Source organism: Scyliorhinus canicula, chromosome 15, assembly GCF_902713615.1.
Source record: "Scyliorhinus canicula chromosome 15, sScyCan1.1, whole genome shotgun sequence".
Lineage (NCBI taxonomy): Eukaryota > Metazoa > Chordata > Chondrichthyes > Carcharhiniformes > Scyliorhinidae > Scyliorhinus > Scyliorhinus canicula.
The window spans coordinates 143,279,868-143,297,865 of NC_052160.1; the positions used below are offsets into that span (position 1 = coordinate 143,279,868).

The following is a 17,998-nucleotide window of genomic DNA, read 5'->3' on the forward strand; positions in this document are numbered from 1 at the left end:
AGTCATGCATTCGGTGTTGCACATTTCTGATGCGCCGCTGTCGGAATTGGGAGCGCTGGCTCCTGGCTGGTGGAGCAGATCTGCACAGGGCTGCATAGCGGTTTGGTTTCCCACAGTTTAAACAGCGTTTGCCTCTTGCAGGGCAGTTTTTTAAAAAATGGGCGGTGCCGCAGTTCGCAGATGGCATGATGTCTGCATCATGACGCTCAGTGCGTCGTTGCGCATGCGCGGTGCGGTTCTCGGACGTCTGCATCTGCGCAGTGCGGTTTTTGGCCACTTTGTGTTCCCGATCACATTGCGCATGCGTCGGGCCCCAGGAAGAGTGCGCAAAATGGCCGCTTTTGTCAATGTGGAGGCACTGCATCCAGGAGATGGCCTGAACACTCTCCACCTCGTGGGAGACTTGTTTTTCACTTTCTGCCATTTTGTACTGTGAAGAGCGATTTTTAAAGTGCTCATGCATAGTACACATTTCAATCGCGACTGGCAGGGTCATGTGCTTGATTTTCAACAAGTGCTCTCGCAGAGGATCAGAGTGGACTCCAAAAACGATTTGGTCTCTGATCATGGAGTCAGTGATACCACCGAAGTTGCAGGATTGCGCTAGCAGTCTAAGGTTAGTTGGATAGGAGTTGAAGGATTCGGCTTTACCTTGCTTCCTCTGCTTGAAGATGTACCGCTCGAAGATTTCATTGGTGCCCACCTTGCAGTGTCAGTTGAATTTGTCCAGGGTGGTTTGGTACTTCGTTTTGGCTGCCCTTCGGGAAAGTGAAAGGAGTTGAAGATCTCTATCGCATGGTCACCCATAGTGGTGAGTAGAAGAGCTATCTCCGAGCATCAGCCGCGCCATTGAAGTCGGATGCTTCCACGTATAGTTGACCCAGTCGGTTGGTTCAGTGACCTTGGAGATGATGCCTTTTTGTTCTAGACTCGTGGATTGCCGGACACTAAGATTGCCGGTGGTCCTGAGCTGATGAGGAGCCTGAATCTTGTCCATTGTGCCTGTATTCAGTAGCTGGTTGTCACGGATCTTGCTGAGTTGAACTAAACAGATTGAACAGTCACTCCTGGTATCATGTTGTGTCTGCTGCTTCGGATAACACAGGCTGCTACTTGATGCAGTCTTAACTAAAGGATGCTCCAGACTGTGAAATAAGTTCAACGTGTTTACTGAACTATTAACACAGTTCTCAAACTGTAGAATCAATCTTACTGTACCAGCTTGCTCTAAGCCACGTGCTGGGGTGTGATGCTGCTGAAATACCCTGTCTAATTCTCTAGATGTCTGTCTGTGGAAAGAGGCAGGGTGTGAGTGCCTCATCCCTTTTATAGTGTTTATGTCATACCCCCTTGTGGTGATGCCACCTCTGAGTGTCCTGACTGCCCATTGGTTGTGTCCTATTCTGAGTGTTCATTGGTTGCATGTTTGCATATCATGACACCGTGGGTGGGATTCTGTATCCACCTTTCTCCAAGATTATATGTGACCATCTCTCTGAATATACTGTCCACACAGCTCTCAGCCTTGCTGAAGTGCCTCCAGCCACTGAATCCCACAGCTCAAGTGTCACAATCGGTGTAGCTAACTACAAGATGCATGAAATGCAATGCCAGTGGTGCCTTAACCTGTCCTGCAATGTGGTTGCTCATGGCTACCTGCCATGGCTGTTTAGCACACTGGGCTAAATCGCTGGCTTTGAAAGCAGACCAAGGCAGGCCAGCAGCACGGTTCGATTCCCGTAACAGCCTCCCCGAACAGGCGCCGGAATGTGGCGACTAGGGGCTTTTCATTGAAGCCTACTCGTGACAATAAGCGATTTTCATTTCATTTCTCCATCAGGATCTACAGCTGCAAGAACTCAGAGGCAGTCCCACTCTGGTGGGATTAAAGATCCCCACCGCCCGAAACCTCTTTGTCAGTAGCTCCTTCCAGGGTTGCACTGGGGAACTGTGTCACATCTCCCAGTCAGGGAAACACAAGTGCACCTGGGAGGTGACAGACACCCTCTTCAGGATAGTGCACCAAGTTGCCAAACTCCAATGGGATAGAAAACCAGGCTCCTGGAGTGTTGGGTTTTGCAGCAATAACAGGTTTTGCACAAGTGTGAGAGTCTAATGACTGCATGCATGTGGCCTTGAGAGCACTCTGGCATCAGCCAATCACATTCATCAAGAGAAAGTATTTCCACTCTTTACATTTGCAGTTGATATGTGATCACAGAAGATAAACCCTGCATGTTTTTGTTCGACTCCCAGGGACCTCTCATGATACCAACATTCGGACACACTCTTTGTTGCCAAGATCTTTGAAAGACCTCAGTGATGACAGAGCAGGCTCCTTGGGGACAAAGGATACACCCTGAAGACTAGGTTGATGACACCAGTTCACTGTCCACTCAGATCTCCTGAGGAGCTCTGCAATGTTGCACCTACCCCCACAAGATCCAATGAGTAGATGATAGGCCGCCAAAACCATAGAACCATAGAATCCTTACAGTACAGAAGGAGGCCATTCAGCCAATCGAGTCTGAAAGTGACCTCTACCTAATCCCACTCCCACAACCTATCCCCGTAACCCACCTAACCTACAGGTCAATGGGATCATGGCCAATCTGCCTAACCTGCACATCTTTGGAGATCAGAAAATGATTAGGGTCAGGTTATTGGACCACTCAGGTGGGACTCTCCAATACTTTCCAGATTGTTCCAGGTCATTGTTATCTGTTGTGCCCTGCACAACCTCTTTCTGGAAAGAGGGGATGTCTTTGCCGAGGTCATGGTTGTGACTCCGTAGTGCTGTAGACATGGAGGATCGAGATATCTCCTCCGATGATGGGAGAAATGAAAGAGTTGTTGCTGGCAAAGGTTGGCAGGTTGCTGAGGCACATGCAGAAGAAATTTCACTTCAACGATGTGGCAGACAGGTCCATGACGACCTGATCACTAACAGATTCCAGGAAGAATGAGCTGCCGAGACATTTCATTTAACTTTGTGTTTTCCATCTTCCCTTCCTTGCCGAACCCAGCTCCTTTTCGTGCACAGACATTGTACTTTGCTCTCAGTTTCCTTGATTAATGAGTTAAATTAAACTGCACAACTTAACATCTTCTCTGTTTGTGGGTTGATCCTTGGAAGCACGGGGTGAGAACGTGATTTGATCTCCCAAGATCACTTCTCAATGCAGATTTATCACCAAATTCCTGTTCATCATTACTGATTGCTGTTTGCCCTTGTTAACCCCAAACCTGTTTAATTAGGACACGGGGAATCCAAACCGTGATGGTATTTACCCTACCCGGCAGATCTATTTCTCTGCTTGATGCCTCACTGGCCAAACATTTATACAAAGTTTGATAGAGATTCCTCACCCCTCAGCGGCCCGTACTCCCCCGAGGACCACGAGGAAGATAAACACTCCCAACCCGTAAGTCCCGTGCAGAATATTACACTCTCCTCACATCTTTATCATCCCGAAACCCCATGAGGGAATGGCAGGGGCGGTGACTTACTCAGATTCACTGCACATACATTTGTAATGAGCTGAACAGCGAGGGATTGCTCAGGAACTGCCATCCCACTCACCCCACAGCAGCCCACAACCCAATGGAAATCATTCCAACATCCACTCCCAACACCAACCTATCAATGCAGAATGGAAGATATCACCCCCCCCCCCCCCCCAGGTATCATTGAGAGAATCGGTGTGTATCGTTTATATGGGTGGAGAATTGAAATGTTGCTGTTGTAGTCTCCAACCTTATTCACTGTTATACTGACGCTTGTGGTTTCTGTCATTTTTCTGATCAGAAATAAGAAGCTGAAAACGCTTTTAGGATTCATCACTTTTGCTTGTGGGGTTAGAAGGTAAAAGTTATAATTTCCCAAATTGTACAATTTACTGATTTGAGAGTTTGTAAATATCAATGTCAGCATTTCTGTGACCATTTTGCTAAAATTAAATTGGTCATTTTCAATGATGCAAAAGAACGATGGCAGCAGACACTGAGCTTCCACAGTTCCAGGTTTCTTGTTAGATTTCCCATTAGATGCTCAATCTGTCTCGTAGAATCATAGAATTTACAGTGCAGAAGGAGGCTATTCAGTCCATCGTGTCTGCACCGGCCCTTGGAAACAGGACCCCACTTCAGCCCTCCAACCTGTCCCGTAACCCAGTAACTCCACCCAACCGTTTTGGATACTGAGGGCAATTTATCACGGCAAATCGCTGGCTGCTCAATTAAAGGTTAGAAATGCATGAACAAAGAGTGGCACGGTGGCGCAGTGGTTAGCGCTGCTGCCTCACAGCACCAAGGACCCGGGTTTGATCCTGGCTCTGGGTCACTGTCCGTATGGAGTTTGCTCATTCTCCCCCATGTCTGCGTGGGTCTAACACTCACAACAATAAGATGTGCAGGGTAGGTGGATTGGCCACACTAAATTGCCCCTTAATTGGAAAAAAGAATTGGGTAGTTTAAATTTATATAAAAAAACAAATGCACTAGCAGATTCAGATATTTAATCCAGAAGCCACTTTTTACCTTTGTAACAGACGGCATTGCATCACTTTCAGAGCTAAGGAATGACTCTGCATTTCAACTGGTATGTAACCCAAAGCAGAGGAATGTAAAATAAAACCCAGTTACAGATTTATCATTGCACAACGACACCTCGGTTAAATTTTTTTAAATTTAGGTCGAAAAATATTCAGAAAGAATTTTGGAATAATAAACATAATGTCAGAATCAAGAGGCACTGTTCCTATGGAAAGATTGAACGCATATTTAAGTTTTTGAAAATGTTTTCAGGTATTGAAATAGAGTGATGTTTAAAATTAGCGTGTTAAGTGTTCAAAGAAACAATACTGGACAGTTAGAAATGGCCTGATTGTGAGAAGGAAATTTACAGATTTAATGCTTTTTCCATTCCAACTTTCCCATGGTTACATCTCCCAGCATTGCAATTTCAAAGGAAAGCCGAAAAGATTTCGCCAATTCTATCGCGAAGTATCTGCGATGGCACAAATTTGATGGTTTGGACCTGGACTGGAAGTCTCCTGAGCGTGGCTGCAAGTCACCGGAAGATAAACGACGTTTCACCCTCTTGGTCAAGGTGACAGGTCTCAGACTATCATCTTTAATGTGACATCTTGTAAAGGTATTTGGAGATGATCTAAAGGCAATAATGTCGGCTCAATGCCAGTGAGGGCCGTACCTTCATGATGTTATGGGCCAGGGTTTATAGAACCCCAAAGTGTATCATGGAGTTCATCTGACCCACAACATTTAATAGATTGTGGTTATGGGGAGCACAAGGGCCCACTCTGCAGGTGTGAGGCAACAGAAATCTACAGTACTTATAAATTAAAACAATGTGTATTTATGAAACTAGTTACACTTTATAAAACCACAGTAAACATCTCAACAACTATCAACACCAATAAATTCCCCAAAGAATACAGTACTCTATAAGTAGCTCTTAATCTTTCCTTGCAACATCTATAAGACAAAAAAGAACCCTTTTTACAGAAAGACAGCAGGTTTAGATTCTCTACTGAGAGCAGTTACCACTTTGAAATCACCAAATGAACATTCTTTAGCTTGCAGAGAACATCTTGCTGTGACTGCAGCTTCTCCAAATCTAAAACAAAACTAAACACACCCTGTAGCAGACAGCCCAAAGCGAAAGTAAAAGCAGACAGACAGCCCAGCTCCACCCACACTCTCACATCACTGCTAAATACCCATTTCTTAAAGGTACATCCGCTACAGCTATTTTATAAACCCTCATTTCTTAAAGGTACTTTCACATGACAATGAAAATAACTGCTGGAGGAGCAGTGAAAATGACTCGGGCATATTTAGTTTAAACAGGATCTCAGGGACATGCACACAATATCAGATATAATAATTACAATTACATTTCATGACGAGAGACAGACAGTGAAATCTGATATCGGCAAAGTCCGATGTTAGGTAGGGTAAATGGGATTGAACCCGTCGACCGCAATGGCAGTTTTCTCCACTGTATTAGTTGAAAAAAGTGTCAGGCATGGGTTCCGTGTAATATCGCTGGCAGACGGCTTCTGATTTGCCCACCCAATTATCACCTGAGCACTTTGATGGTCCGATCGCTAGATTAGAAAGCTTCCCCTGAACACGGTAAGAACATGGATTTTGCCTGGAAGTCATGAACATTATTCTCCCAGGGTCACACTCTGGTACCCTGCCAGCGCCCATCTTGCAACCCCCCACTCACCCCCTGGTACCCACACCCCCCCCTCACTCCCAGCAGCCCAGCGGTAAGCACTGAGTTCCCATTCAACCCCTGCCACATACTCCCCCTGACGATATTGTGCTGCTCTGTGGGAGCTGAGCTTCCCTGGAGTACTGCTCATCGGGAAAGAAGTGAAATATACCACCGCGTCCTGCATTTACATTAACGGGACACATGACTTAGGCCTTTCTCGTGATATTTTCACCAAACCTGCCCGACATAGATGACATTCACCCGACGTGAATAGACTGACAATTGGAACTGTGACTGCAGGAATTAAGACCTAAAGAATGTTTATCACCATTAACTATTGCTCATTCTTCATAGGAATTGATGGCGGCCTTTAAAGCAGAGGCAAAGAAATCCATGAAAGAGAGACTTTTATTGACAGCTCCAGTTTCATCGCATATAAATGATATCAAAGCTGACTATGACGTAGCTAAAATTTCAAAGTGAGTAAACAAAAAAGCTCCTGTTCTGGATCATTTACAATATTGTAAACAAACCCAGCCGAAACTCACCTGCTATTCTCTAAAACAACTCCATTGTTTAATGGACTTTAAACTTCTGAGTTGGGGGGAAGGGAAAGTGAAAGCGACAGGGAGCATGGAGTTAAATGGCAAGATACGCAGGAGGATAACATGTAGGCAGGTGGATTTAAGCTTGAGGCAGACGAGGAATTCAACAAAAAGGAAGGATAACTTTGGACATCTTAGGACTTCCAATATCTGTAATGATAAGAAAGTTAGCATTAAGGCACTTTACCTGAATGCTCGTAGCATTTGTAACAAAGTAGACAAACTAATGGCACAGATCATCGTGAATGATTATGATGTGGTAGGCATCACAGAGACATGGCTGCAGGGGGTTCAGGACTGGCAGTTAAACATCCAAGGATACAACCTATCGAAAAGACAGAGAGGTGGGCCGAGGGGGTGGGGTTGCCTTGTTAGTTAAGAACAAAATTAAATCTATGGCACTAAACGACATAGGGTCGGATGATGTGGAGTCTGTGTGGGTAGAATTGAGGAACCACAAAGGCAAAAAAACCATAATGGGAGTTATGTACAGACCTCCTAACAGTGGTCAGGACCAGGGGTGCAACATGTACCGGGAAATAGAAAAGGCATGTCAGAAAGACAAGGTCACGGTGATCATGGGGGACTTCAATATGCAGGTGGATTGGGTAAATAACGTAGCCAGTGGATCCAAAGAAAAGGAATTCATGGAATGCTTACAAGATGGCTTTTTGGAACAGCTTGTCATGGAGCCCACAAGGGAGCAGGCTATTCTGGACCTAGTGCTATGTAATGAACCAGACTTTATAAAAGATCTTAAAGTAAGGGAACACTTAGGAAGCAGCGATCATAATATGGTTGAGTTCAGTCTGCAGTTTGAAAGAGAGAATGCAAAATCAGATGTAATGGTGTTACAGTTAAATAAAGGTAATTACGAGGGCATGAGAGAGGAACTGGCGAAAATCGACTGGAAGCAGACCCTAGTGGGGAAGACAGTAGAGCAAAAATGGCAGGAGTTTGTATGCATAATTGAGGACACTGTACAGAGGTTCATCCCCAAGAAAAGAAAGATTATCCGGGGAGGGATTAGACAGCCATGGCTGACAAAGGAGGTCAGGAAATGTATCAAAGAAAAAGAGAGATCCTGTAAAGTGGCCAAAAGCACTGGGAAATCAGAAGATTGGGAAGGCTACAAAAACAAACAGAGGTTAACAAAGAGACAAATAAGAAAGGAGAGGATCAAATATGAAGGCAGGCTAGCCAGTAATATAAGAAATGATAGTAAAAGTTTCTTTCAATACATAAGAAACAAACGACAGGCCAAAGTAGACATTGGGCCAATTCAAACTGATTCCGGAAGGCTAGTGATGGGAGACGAGGAAATGGCTGGAGAACTTAATAAGTACTTTGCGTCTGTCTTCACAGTGGAAGACATGAGTAATATACCAAAAATTATAGAGGGTCAGGGGGCTGAGTTGAGTATGGTTGCCATTACAAAAGAGATGGTGCTAAAAAAGCTAAAAGGTCTTAAAATTGACAAATCTCCTGGCCCCGATGGGCTACACCCTAGAGTTCTGAGTGAGGTGGCTGAAGAAATAGCGGAAGCGTTGGTTGAGATCTTTCAAAAATCACTGGAGTCAGGGAAAGTCCCGGACGATTGGAAGATCGCTGTTGTAACCCCCTTGTTCAAGAAAGGATCAAGACAAAAGATGGAAAATTATAGGCCAATTAGCCTAACCTCGGTTGTTGGTAAAATTCTAGAATCGATCGTTAAGGATGAGATTTCTAAATTCTTGGAAGAGCAGGGTCAGATTAGAACAAGTCAACATGGATTTAGTAAGGAGAGGTCGTGCCTGACGAACCTGTTAGAATTCTTTCAGGAGGTGACAAGTAGGTTAGGCCAGGGAAACCCAGTGGATGTGGTCTATCTGGATTTCCAAAAGGTCTTTGATAAGGTGCCACACAGGAGGCTGCTGAGTAAGGTGAGGGCCCATGGTGTTCGAGGTGAGCTACTGGCATGGGTTGAGGATTGGCTGTCTGACAGAAGGCAGAGAGTTGGGATAAAAGGTTCTTTTTCGGAATGGCAGCCGGTGACCAGCGGTGTCCCACAGGGTTCAGTGTTGGGGCCGCAGCTGTTCACCATATATATTAATGATCTGGATGAAGGGACTGGGGGCATTCTAGCAAAGTTTGCCGATGATACGAAGTTAGGTGGTCAGGCAGGTAGTGCTGAGGAAGTGGGGAGGCTGCAGAAGGATCTAGACAGTTTGGGAGAGTGGTGCAGGAAATGGCTGATGCAATTCAACGTGAGAAAATGTGAGGTCTTGCACTTTGGAAAAAAGAATCCAAGCATAGACTACTTTCTAAACGGTGAGAAAATTCATAATGCCAAAGTACAAAGGGATCTGGGAGTGCTAGTCGAGGATTCCCTAAAGGTAAACATGCAGGTTGAATCTGTGATTAAGAAAGCGAATGCAATGTTGTCATTTATCTCAAGAGGGTTGGAATATAAAAGCAGCGATGTGCTACTGAGCCTTTATAAGGCTCTGGTTAGCCCCCATTTGGAGTACTGTGTCCAGTTTTGGGCCCCACATCTCAGGAAGGACATACTGGCACTGGAGCGTGTCCAGCGGAGATTCACACGGATGATCCCTGGAATGGCGGGTCTAACATATGATGAACGGCTGAGGATCCTGGGATTGTATTCATTGGAGTTTAGAAGGTTAAGGGGAGATCTAATAGAAACTTACAAGATAATACATGGCTTAGAAAGGGTGGACGCAAAGAAACTGTTTCCGTTAGGCGAGGAGACGAGGACCCGTGGGCACAGCCTTAGAATTAGAGGGGGTAAATTCAGAACAGAAATGCGGAGACATTTCTTCAGCCAGAGAGTGGTGGGCCTGTGGAATCCATTGCCGTGGAGTGCAGTGGAGGCCGGGACGCTAAATGGCTTCAAGGCAGAGATAGATAAATTCTTGATGTCGCGAGGAATTAAGGGCTACGGGGAGAATGCTGGTAGGTGGAGTTGAAATGCCCATCAGCCATGATTGAATGGCGGAATGGACTCGATGGGCCGAATGGCCTTACTTCCACTCCTATGTCTTATGGTCTTATGGTCTTATGGTCCATTGGAGGTCAGACAGGGCTTTGATGAAGAGTTTATCTAAATGATGAGTCCCTGACAATGCAGCACTCCCTCAGTAATGCAGTGAGGAGTCTTGTGTAGCTCTCAATCCCAACACCTTCCGACCAAGAGGAAACTCCTGTTCTCTGAGGAATTGGGATGGTTTCTGTAATCCGGGCAATTATAGTCAACACTCAATTATCACCTGTTATATCCGCAATGTGCTGCAAAGAGAAAGGTTACGGAGGTGCCGCATACTTGGATTTCTTCAAACATGATGCAAGGTTTATTCAGGAGATGTTGCACAAAAAACTTGCACAAACTCTCTGCTCATTCACTAAGGATCACGTGATGTTCCACCAGCAGGGATGTATCACTTAATGAAATAACCCCCTCCTCCTTTACATCTTTAGTACAAATTATAACTTTTCTTGACTTTTAAACAACAGACCCAATTATATATTACATGCATTATTTTGCATTAATGTCTTTTTACGTATATGCAGATTAATAAGACTGTCTTTCAAATGGATGTCTATTTCTTTTGGGTTGCTCTTGACGTTCTGGAACCTGGCTACTCAAAGCCTTTGAAGTGTTTTCTTTTTCTTCCGTCGGTGGGATTTCTTGTGAAGTTACTTCAGTGTCTGTCTCCATTGGCGTTGTCGATTCCTCAGAAACAGAATCTGAGTTTGTCTTTGTGCTCAGTCTCTACTCAGAGTATAACTGCTCAGATTTTCCGATGGAAATACTTCCTGGGAGGTTTCAGCAATTTCACTTTGTGAACCTATCAGTTGGTCAGTACGATGTCACCAAACTCTCTTGTCATCCGTCGGTACGGTGTGTGATACCGGATCTGTTTTTGCTATGTTCACAGCAGGTATCCATATCCCATTTTTAGTGTAGCTTCTTGCTAGCACTCGCTCTCCTTGAGTAAAGGGGTGGTTCGGTAGCACAGTGGTTAGCACTGCTGCTTCACAGCACCAGAGACCTGCATTTGATTCCCAGTTTGGGTCACTGTCTGTGCGGAGACTGCACGTTCTCCCCGTGTGTGCGTGGCACCTCCTGGTGCTCCGATTTCCTCCCACAAGTGTTGAAAGACGTACTGTTCGGTCATTTGGACAGTCTGGATTCTCTCTCTGTGTACAGGCGCTGGAGTGTGGCAACTAGCGCTTTCCACAGTAACCTCATTGCAGTGTTAATGTAAGTCTACTTGTGACAATAATAAAGATTATTATAAACTCTCCATTTTTAGAGTTTTGTTTCCTCCCAGCAATCTGTGCTCATTTTTCTCGTTTGACAATCTCTGAAGTATTAGCTGGAATCAAAAGTTTAAACTTTGCCCAAAGCTTTAATTTGAAGAGCAGCATTGCTGATGAACTCTGTGTCGTCGTGTGTACAGTGTTCAGTGTGACATCAAGACGTTATTCAGTCGTCTTGACAATGCACTTTGGTCCTTTGATGCCTGATTGATGTTTAAATGACTGAATGAATCTCTCGGCCAATCCATTTGTTGCCAGATGATAAAGAGTTGACTTGATGTGCTGTATCCCATTTCCTTTTCAGTAGACTTCAAAGTCCTTGGAAGTGAATTGACTTCCATGTCACGACCTGCTCCTCGCTACCAAATCCTGCAGATATTTCATCCAATTCCTCAATAGTTTGTTCTGGCATCGTGGATTTCGTAATCACAGCTTAAGACCATTTAGAATGTATACCAGGAAGATGCGTCCCTCCACTGGACCACTGGACCAGTGTAGCCTATGAGTATTCACTGCCATGGCGGCATCGACCATCCCCATGGATATCTGGGTTGAGTAGTGGAGGATTTCTTAGTTTGGCACAGGACTGACATCGTCCCACTTTCTCTTCAATTTGAGCATCTAGTCCTGGCCACCAAAAAATAACTGTATGCCAGTTCCCTCATTCTCACCATGCCAGGCTATCCCTCATGTAGTTGGCCAAAGATTTTAATACACAAGTTCGAAGGATCCAGCAGAGGGCAGCAGAGCGGAGTTGCTGATTGGCTGTTGCAGGGAAAATTTGCATCAGTGCATTGCGGTCACTGTATCCAGAATGTGTACCTGAGCAAGACACTCTTCATGTTCAAGTGAAGGCAAGCATCCAGCAGAGGGCAGCAGAGCGGAGCTGCTGATTGGCTGTTGCGGGGAAAAATTGCATCAGTACATTGCAGTCACTGTATCCAGAAGGTAGTTTGTGGAGGACCTGTTGTCAATTGACAGTTAAACCCCAAACACTTTTTCAGTGTTTCCCTCCCTACCTCCTCCTCTAACCAAAAAAAAAATCACTGCAAGGATCCCAGCCGAGTAAAGATCAAGAGGGAGACTTGAGGGCTGGTAGAAGTAGAAAGAAGTTGAACTGTGCGTCACAGCCTGCAGGTAAGTGATTGACTGGTGAATGGTAAACAGTTTTTCTTTTCCCTGAGGTGTTCTCGTGTGGGGCGCAGTGGTTACTGAGTGAGTGCTTGCTGAGAAGGGTAGTAAAAATTTTTTAAAACTTACTGTTGGGAGTTTCCTGCTGAATCCGGTCGGAGTGAGGACATAGTGACTGCTGGGTAAGTAGTAAAGATTTAAATTGTTTGCGCAGGCCCATAACAGCTGATTGCTGTTCTTGTGCGGGGCGCAGTGGTTGCTGGTTAAGTGTTTTATTTTTACCTGTATTTAAGTTGGGCGGTTCCTAAACCCGAGACACTACACTTGTAGCGTCCCCCCATCCTTCCACCTCCTTTAACCTAAGGGGTAGAGTGAATAACAGGTAAGCTCTTTCTTTCTTTTTCTTGTTTTATCTAGAGAGGATGACAGGGAAGGCAGTGCAATGTTCCTCCTGCAGAATGTTTGAGGTGATGGGCGCCGTCAGTGTCCCTGCTGATTTCACCTGTGGCAAGTGCACCCATCTCCAGCTCCTCAGAAACTGTGTTAGGAAACTGGAGCTGGAACTGGATAAACTTTGGATCATTCGGGAGGCAGAGGTGGTCATAGATAGTAGCTTCAGGGATGTAGTTATTCAGAAGAATCAAGATAGATGGGTGACGGTGAGAGGGGCTCAGAGGAAGAATCAGTGCAGGAATCCTCTGTGGTCGTTCTACTCAGTCACACGTATACCGTTTTGGATACTGTTGAGGGGGACGACCTGCCAGGGGTAAGCCACGGTGAACGGATTTCCAGCACTGAGTCCGTCCCTGTGGCTCAGAAGGGAAGGAGGGAGAGCAGGAGAGCAATAGTTATTGGGGACTCGATAGTTAGAGGGGCAGATAGACGGTTATGTGACAACGAAAGACTCACGGATGGTATGTTGCCTCCCGGGCCAGGGTCCGTGACGTCTCGGACCGTGTTTCCAGAATCCTTAAGGGAGAGGGTGAACAGTCATAAGTTGTGGTACACATCGGTACCAACGACATAGGTAAGAGAAGGGACGGGGATTTGAAACAGGAATTTAGGGAGCTAGGGTGGAAGATGAGAGCCAGGACAAACCATGTTGTTATCTCTGGTTTGTTGCTGGTGCCACGTGCTAGCGAGGTGAGGAACAGGGAGAGAGTGCAGATAAACACGTGGCTGCAGGGATGGTGTAGGAGGGAGGGTTTCAGTTACATGGATAATTGGAGCACATTCTGGGGAAGGTGGGACCTGTACAGACAGGGCGGCTTGCACCTAAACCAGAGGGGCACCAATATCCTAGGAGGGAAATTTGCTACGGCTCTTCGGGGGGGTGGGGGGGGGGGGGGGGGAATCGAGCTGTAGCCCAGAAGCCAGAGTAGTGAGATACTGAGGAGGGTATCAAGGTCGCAGGAGTGTACCGGCAGACAGAAAGGTGGGTTGAAGTGTGTCTACTTCAATGCAAGTATCATCTGGAATAAGGTAGGTGAACGTGGAGTGTGGATTGGTACTTGGGACTACGATGTTGTGGCCATTATGGAGACATTGTTAGAACAGGGACAGGAATGGTTGTTGGAAGTCCCGGGGTATAGATGTTTCAGTAAGAGTAGGGAAGGTGGTAATAGAGGTGGAGGAGTAGCATTGTTAATCAAGGAAAGTTTAACGGCTGCAGAAAGGCAGTTCGAAGGGGATCTGCCTACTGAGGTAATATGGGCTGAAGTTAGAAATAGGAAAGGAGCGGTCACGTTGTTACGAATTTTCTATAGACCCCCAAATAGTAATAGAGATGTGGAGGAAGAAATTGCAAAACAGATTATGGATAGGTGTGGAGGTCTCAGGGTAGTTGTTATGGGTGACTTTAACTTTCCAAATATTGATTGGAACCTCTCGGTTGAACAGTTCGGATGGGGCAGTTTTTGTACAGTGTGTGCAGGAGGGTTTCCTGACACAATATGTGGATAGGCCGACAAGAGGGGGTGGCCATATTGGAATTGGTACTGGGTAATGAACCGGGCCAAGTGTTAGATTTGTTTGTGGTAGAGCACTTTGGAGATGTGACCAATGGAGAAGCATAGGGCCATATGGCAGGGCAAAGTTTATAATTGGGGTAGGGGTAATTATGATGCGATTAGTCAAGAATTAGGGAGCATAAGATGGGAACAGAAACTGTCAGGGAAAGGCACAAATGAAAAGTGGAGCTTGTTCAAGGAACAAATACTGCATGTCCTTGATAGGTATGTCCCTGTCAGGCAGGGAGGAAATGGCCGTGTGAGGGAACCATGGTTCACAAAAGAGGTTGAATGTCTTGTCAAGAGGAATAAGGAAGCGTATGTAAGGATGAGAAAACAAGGTTCAGTTGGGTCGCTTGAGGGTTACAAGGTAGCAAGGAATGAGCTAAAAGAAGTGCTTAGGAGAGCGAGGAGGGGGCATGTTCATGGCGGGTCAGGTCAAGGAAAACCCCAAGGCTTTTTACTCTTATGTGAGAAACAAAAGAATGACCGGGTGAGGTTAGGGTCGGTCAAGGACGGTAGTGGGAACTTGTGCATGGAGTCAGAAGAAATAGGAGAGGCATTGAATGAATACTTTTCTTCAGTGTTCACCAAGGAGAGGGGGCCATGTTTTTGAGGATGAGAGTGTGATATAGGTGGGTAGGCTGGAGGAGGTACATGTTCTGAGGAAGGATGTATTAGCAATTTTGAAAAACTTGAGGGTCGACAAGTCCCTTGGACCAGATGGGATATATCCAAGGATTCTTTGGGAGGCAAGAGATGAGATTGCATCTCGGTAAGTTAATGGAAAAGGTCCTGAAGGATAGGATTTGTGACCATTTGGAAAGATGCAGCTTAATCCGGGATAGTCAACACGGATTTGTGAAGGGTAAGTCTTGCCTCACAAATTTGATTGAATTCTTTGAGGAGGTACCTAAGTGTGTAGAAGAAGGTAGAGCAGTTGATGTCATATACATGGATTTTAGTAAGGCATTTGATAAGGTTCCCCATGATCGGGTTATGAAGAAAGTAAGGAGGTGTGGGACAGAGGGAAATTTGGCCAATTGGATAAGTAACTGGCTGTCACATAGAAGACACAGGGTGGTGGTGGATGGAGAATTTTCAGACTGGAGACCACTTACCAGCGGTGTACCACAGGGATCAGTGCTGGGTCCTCTGCTATTTGTGATTTTTATCAATGATTTGGAGGAGGGGGCTGAAGGGTGGGTCAGTAAATTTGCTGATGACACCAAGGTTGGTGGAGTAGTGGATGAGGTGGAGGGCTGTTGTAGGCTGCAAAGAGACATTGATAGGATGCAGAGCTGGGCCGAAAAATAGCAGATGGAGTTTAACCCTGATAAGTGCGAGGTGATTCATTTTGGTAGAAAAAATTTGAATGTGGATTACAGGGTCAACGGCAGGGTTCTGAGGAATGTGGAGGAACTGAGAGATCTTGGGTTCAAGTCCACAGATCTCTGAAGGTTGCCACTCAAGTAGATAGAGCCGTGAAGAAGGCCTATAGTGTGTTAGTGTTTATTAACAGGGGAATTGAGTTTAAGAGCCACGGGGTTATGCTGCAACTATACATGACCCTGGTGAGACCACATTTGGCGTAGTGTGTGCAGTTCTGGTCACCTCATTATAGGAAGGATGTGGAAGCATTGGAAAGGGTGCAAAGGAGATTTACCAGGATGCTGCCTGGTTTGCAGGATAGGTCTTATGAGGGAAGGTTGAGGGAGCTAGGGCTTTTCTTTTTGGAGCGGAGGAGGATGAGAGGTGACTTAATAGAGGTTTATAAGATGATGAGGGGGATAGATAGAGTGGACGTTCAGAGACTATTTCCTCGGGTGGATGTAGCTGTTACAAGGGGGCATAACTATAAGGTTCGGGGTGGGAGATATAGGAGGGATGTCCGAGGTAGGTTCGTTACTCAGAGAGTGGTTAGGGTGTGGAATGGACTGCCTGCTGTGATAGTGGAGTCAGATACTTTAGGAACTTTCAAGCGGTTATTGGATAGGCATATGGAGCACACCAGAATGACAGGGAGTGGGATAGCTTGATCTTGGTTTCGGACAATGCTCGGCACAACATCGAGAGCCGAAGGGCCTGTTCTGTGCTGTTCTGTTCTATGAATAATCACTTGGATTCCTCACATTAAAAGTCCATTTTGGACCGTCCAGCTCCTACAAGGAAGGATCTAAGCATCGCCCCATGACATTCAGTGGCATTCTCATCACTGTTTCCTGCACAATCAATATCTTGGGGGTGACCATTGATCAGAAACTGAACTGTACTAGCCACATTGATACTGTGGATACCAGGGCAGGTGAACGGCTAGGAATCTACAGCAAGTAACTGACCTCCTGACCCCCAAAGCCTGTCTACCATCTACAAGGCACAAGTCGGAAGTGTAGTGGAATGCTCTCCACTTGCCTGGATGAGTGCAGCTCCAACAAAACTCAAGAAGCTCAACACCATCCAGGACATAGCAGGCTGCTTGATTTCTCCTCCTACCACAAACAGTCAAACCCTCCACCAGCGGCGAACAGTGGCAGCCGTAACTACCATCTCCAAGATGCACTGCAGTTACTCACTGAGGTTCCTCAGATAACACCTTGCGCTTGTCAAGGAGACACAGCTGGAGTGAGGCACATCCAGAGTGGGAATTGCAACTTGGTAATTTGGTGCAGTGAGGTAATCAGGAAAGGTAAGTGTTAAGTGTAATTCTGCTGTTTTTCAGTTAAAAGTGCAGTGTGTAGCTTAGTGTCTGATTGGCTGAAGCTGCCCCCACCCTAATTGCTGAGAGGCAGTTATCTGTCAGTCACCTGAGGCCTGTTTAGGGGCACAAAGGGCACATTGTATTCTTCTCTTTGAAGTTTAGCTTTTTGTGAGTCATCAGTTAGCCGGGGACTGCACAAAAGACAGACAGAAAGCGCACTCAGTAAGCTTGCACTTGTCAAGGAGACACAGCCGGAGTGAGGCACTTCCAGAGTGGTAAATGCAACTTGGTAATTTGGTGCAGTGAGGTAATTCGGTGCAGAGTGAGAGAAGGTGCTTTTTCGGAGGTGCTTTTTAACCCTGGTAAATGACTGGTAAGTAGTTTTTCTTTTCATTGTCTAATTTATTTATTTTTATTTTGAAATTGTAGTTGTATAAGTTTACCTAAGGTTTAGGACATGGTAGGAGATCCCAGACCCATGTCATGCTCCTCGTGTGCGATGTGGGAGCTCAGGGACACGTCCACTGTCCCTGGCTCTTTCACGTGCAGGAAGTGTGTTCAGTTGCAGCTCCTGTTAGACCGCTTGACGGCTCTGGAGCTGCGGATGGATTCACTTTGGAGCATCCGCGATGCTGAGGAGGTCATGGATAGCACGTTTAGCGAGTTGGTCACACCGCAGGTGAAAGTTACTGAGGGAGATAGCAAATGGGTGACCAAAAGAGCAAGAGTAGGAAGGCAGTACAGGTGTCCCCTGCGGTCATCTCCCTGCAAAACAGATATACCGCTTTGGATACTGTTGGGGGAAATGGCTCACCAGGGGAAGGCAGCAGCAAGGTTCATGGCACCGTGGCTGGCACTACTGCACAGCAGGGCAGGAAGAAAAATGGCAGGGCTATAGTGATAGGGGACTCGATCGTAAGGGGAATAGACAGCCGGTTCTGTGGACGCAATCGAGATTCCAGGATGGTATGTTGCCTCCCTGGTG

At 45.9% G+C, this 17,998-nt stretch overlaps 1 protein-coding gene across 1 annotated transcript in view; it reads left to right on the forward strand.

Annotated features, from left to right (window-relative positions):
* Positions 1-17,998, forward strand: part of LOC119978803 (acidic mammalian chitinase-like) — a 49,763-nt gene that overhangs the window by 12,914 nt on the left and 18,851 nt on the right. The window contains exons 4-6 of the mRNA XM_038820680.1: positions 3,809-3,865; positions 4,954-5,110; positions 6,602-6,726. Coding sequence (XP_038676608.1) covers positions 3,809-3,865; positions 4,954-5,110; positions 6,602-6,726 — 339 coding nt within the window. The remainder of the gene's footprint in view (positions 1-3,808; positions 3,866-4,953; positions 5,111-6,601; positions 6,727-17,998) is intronic.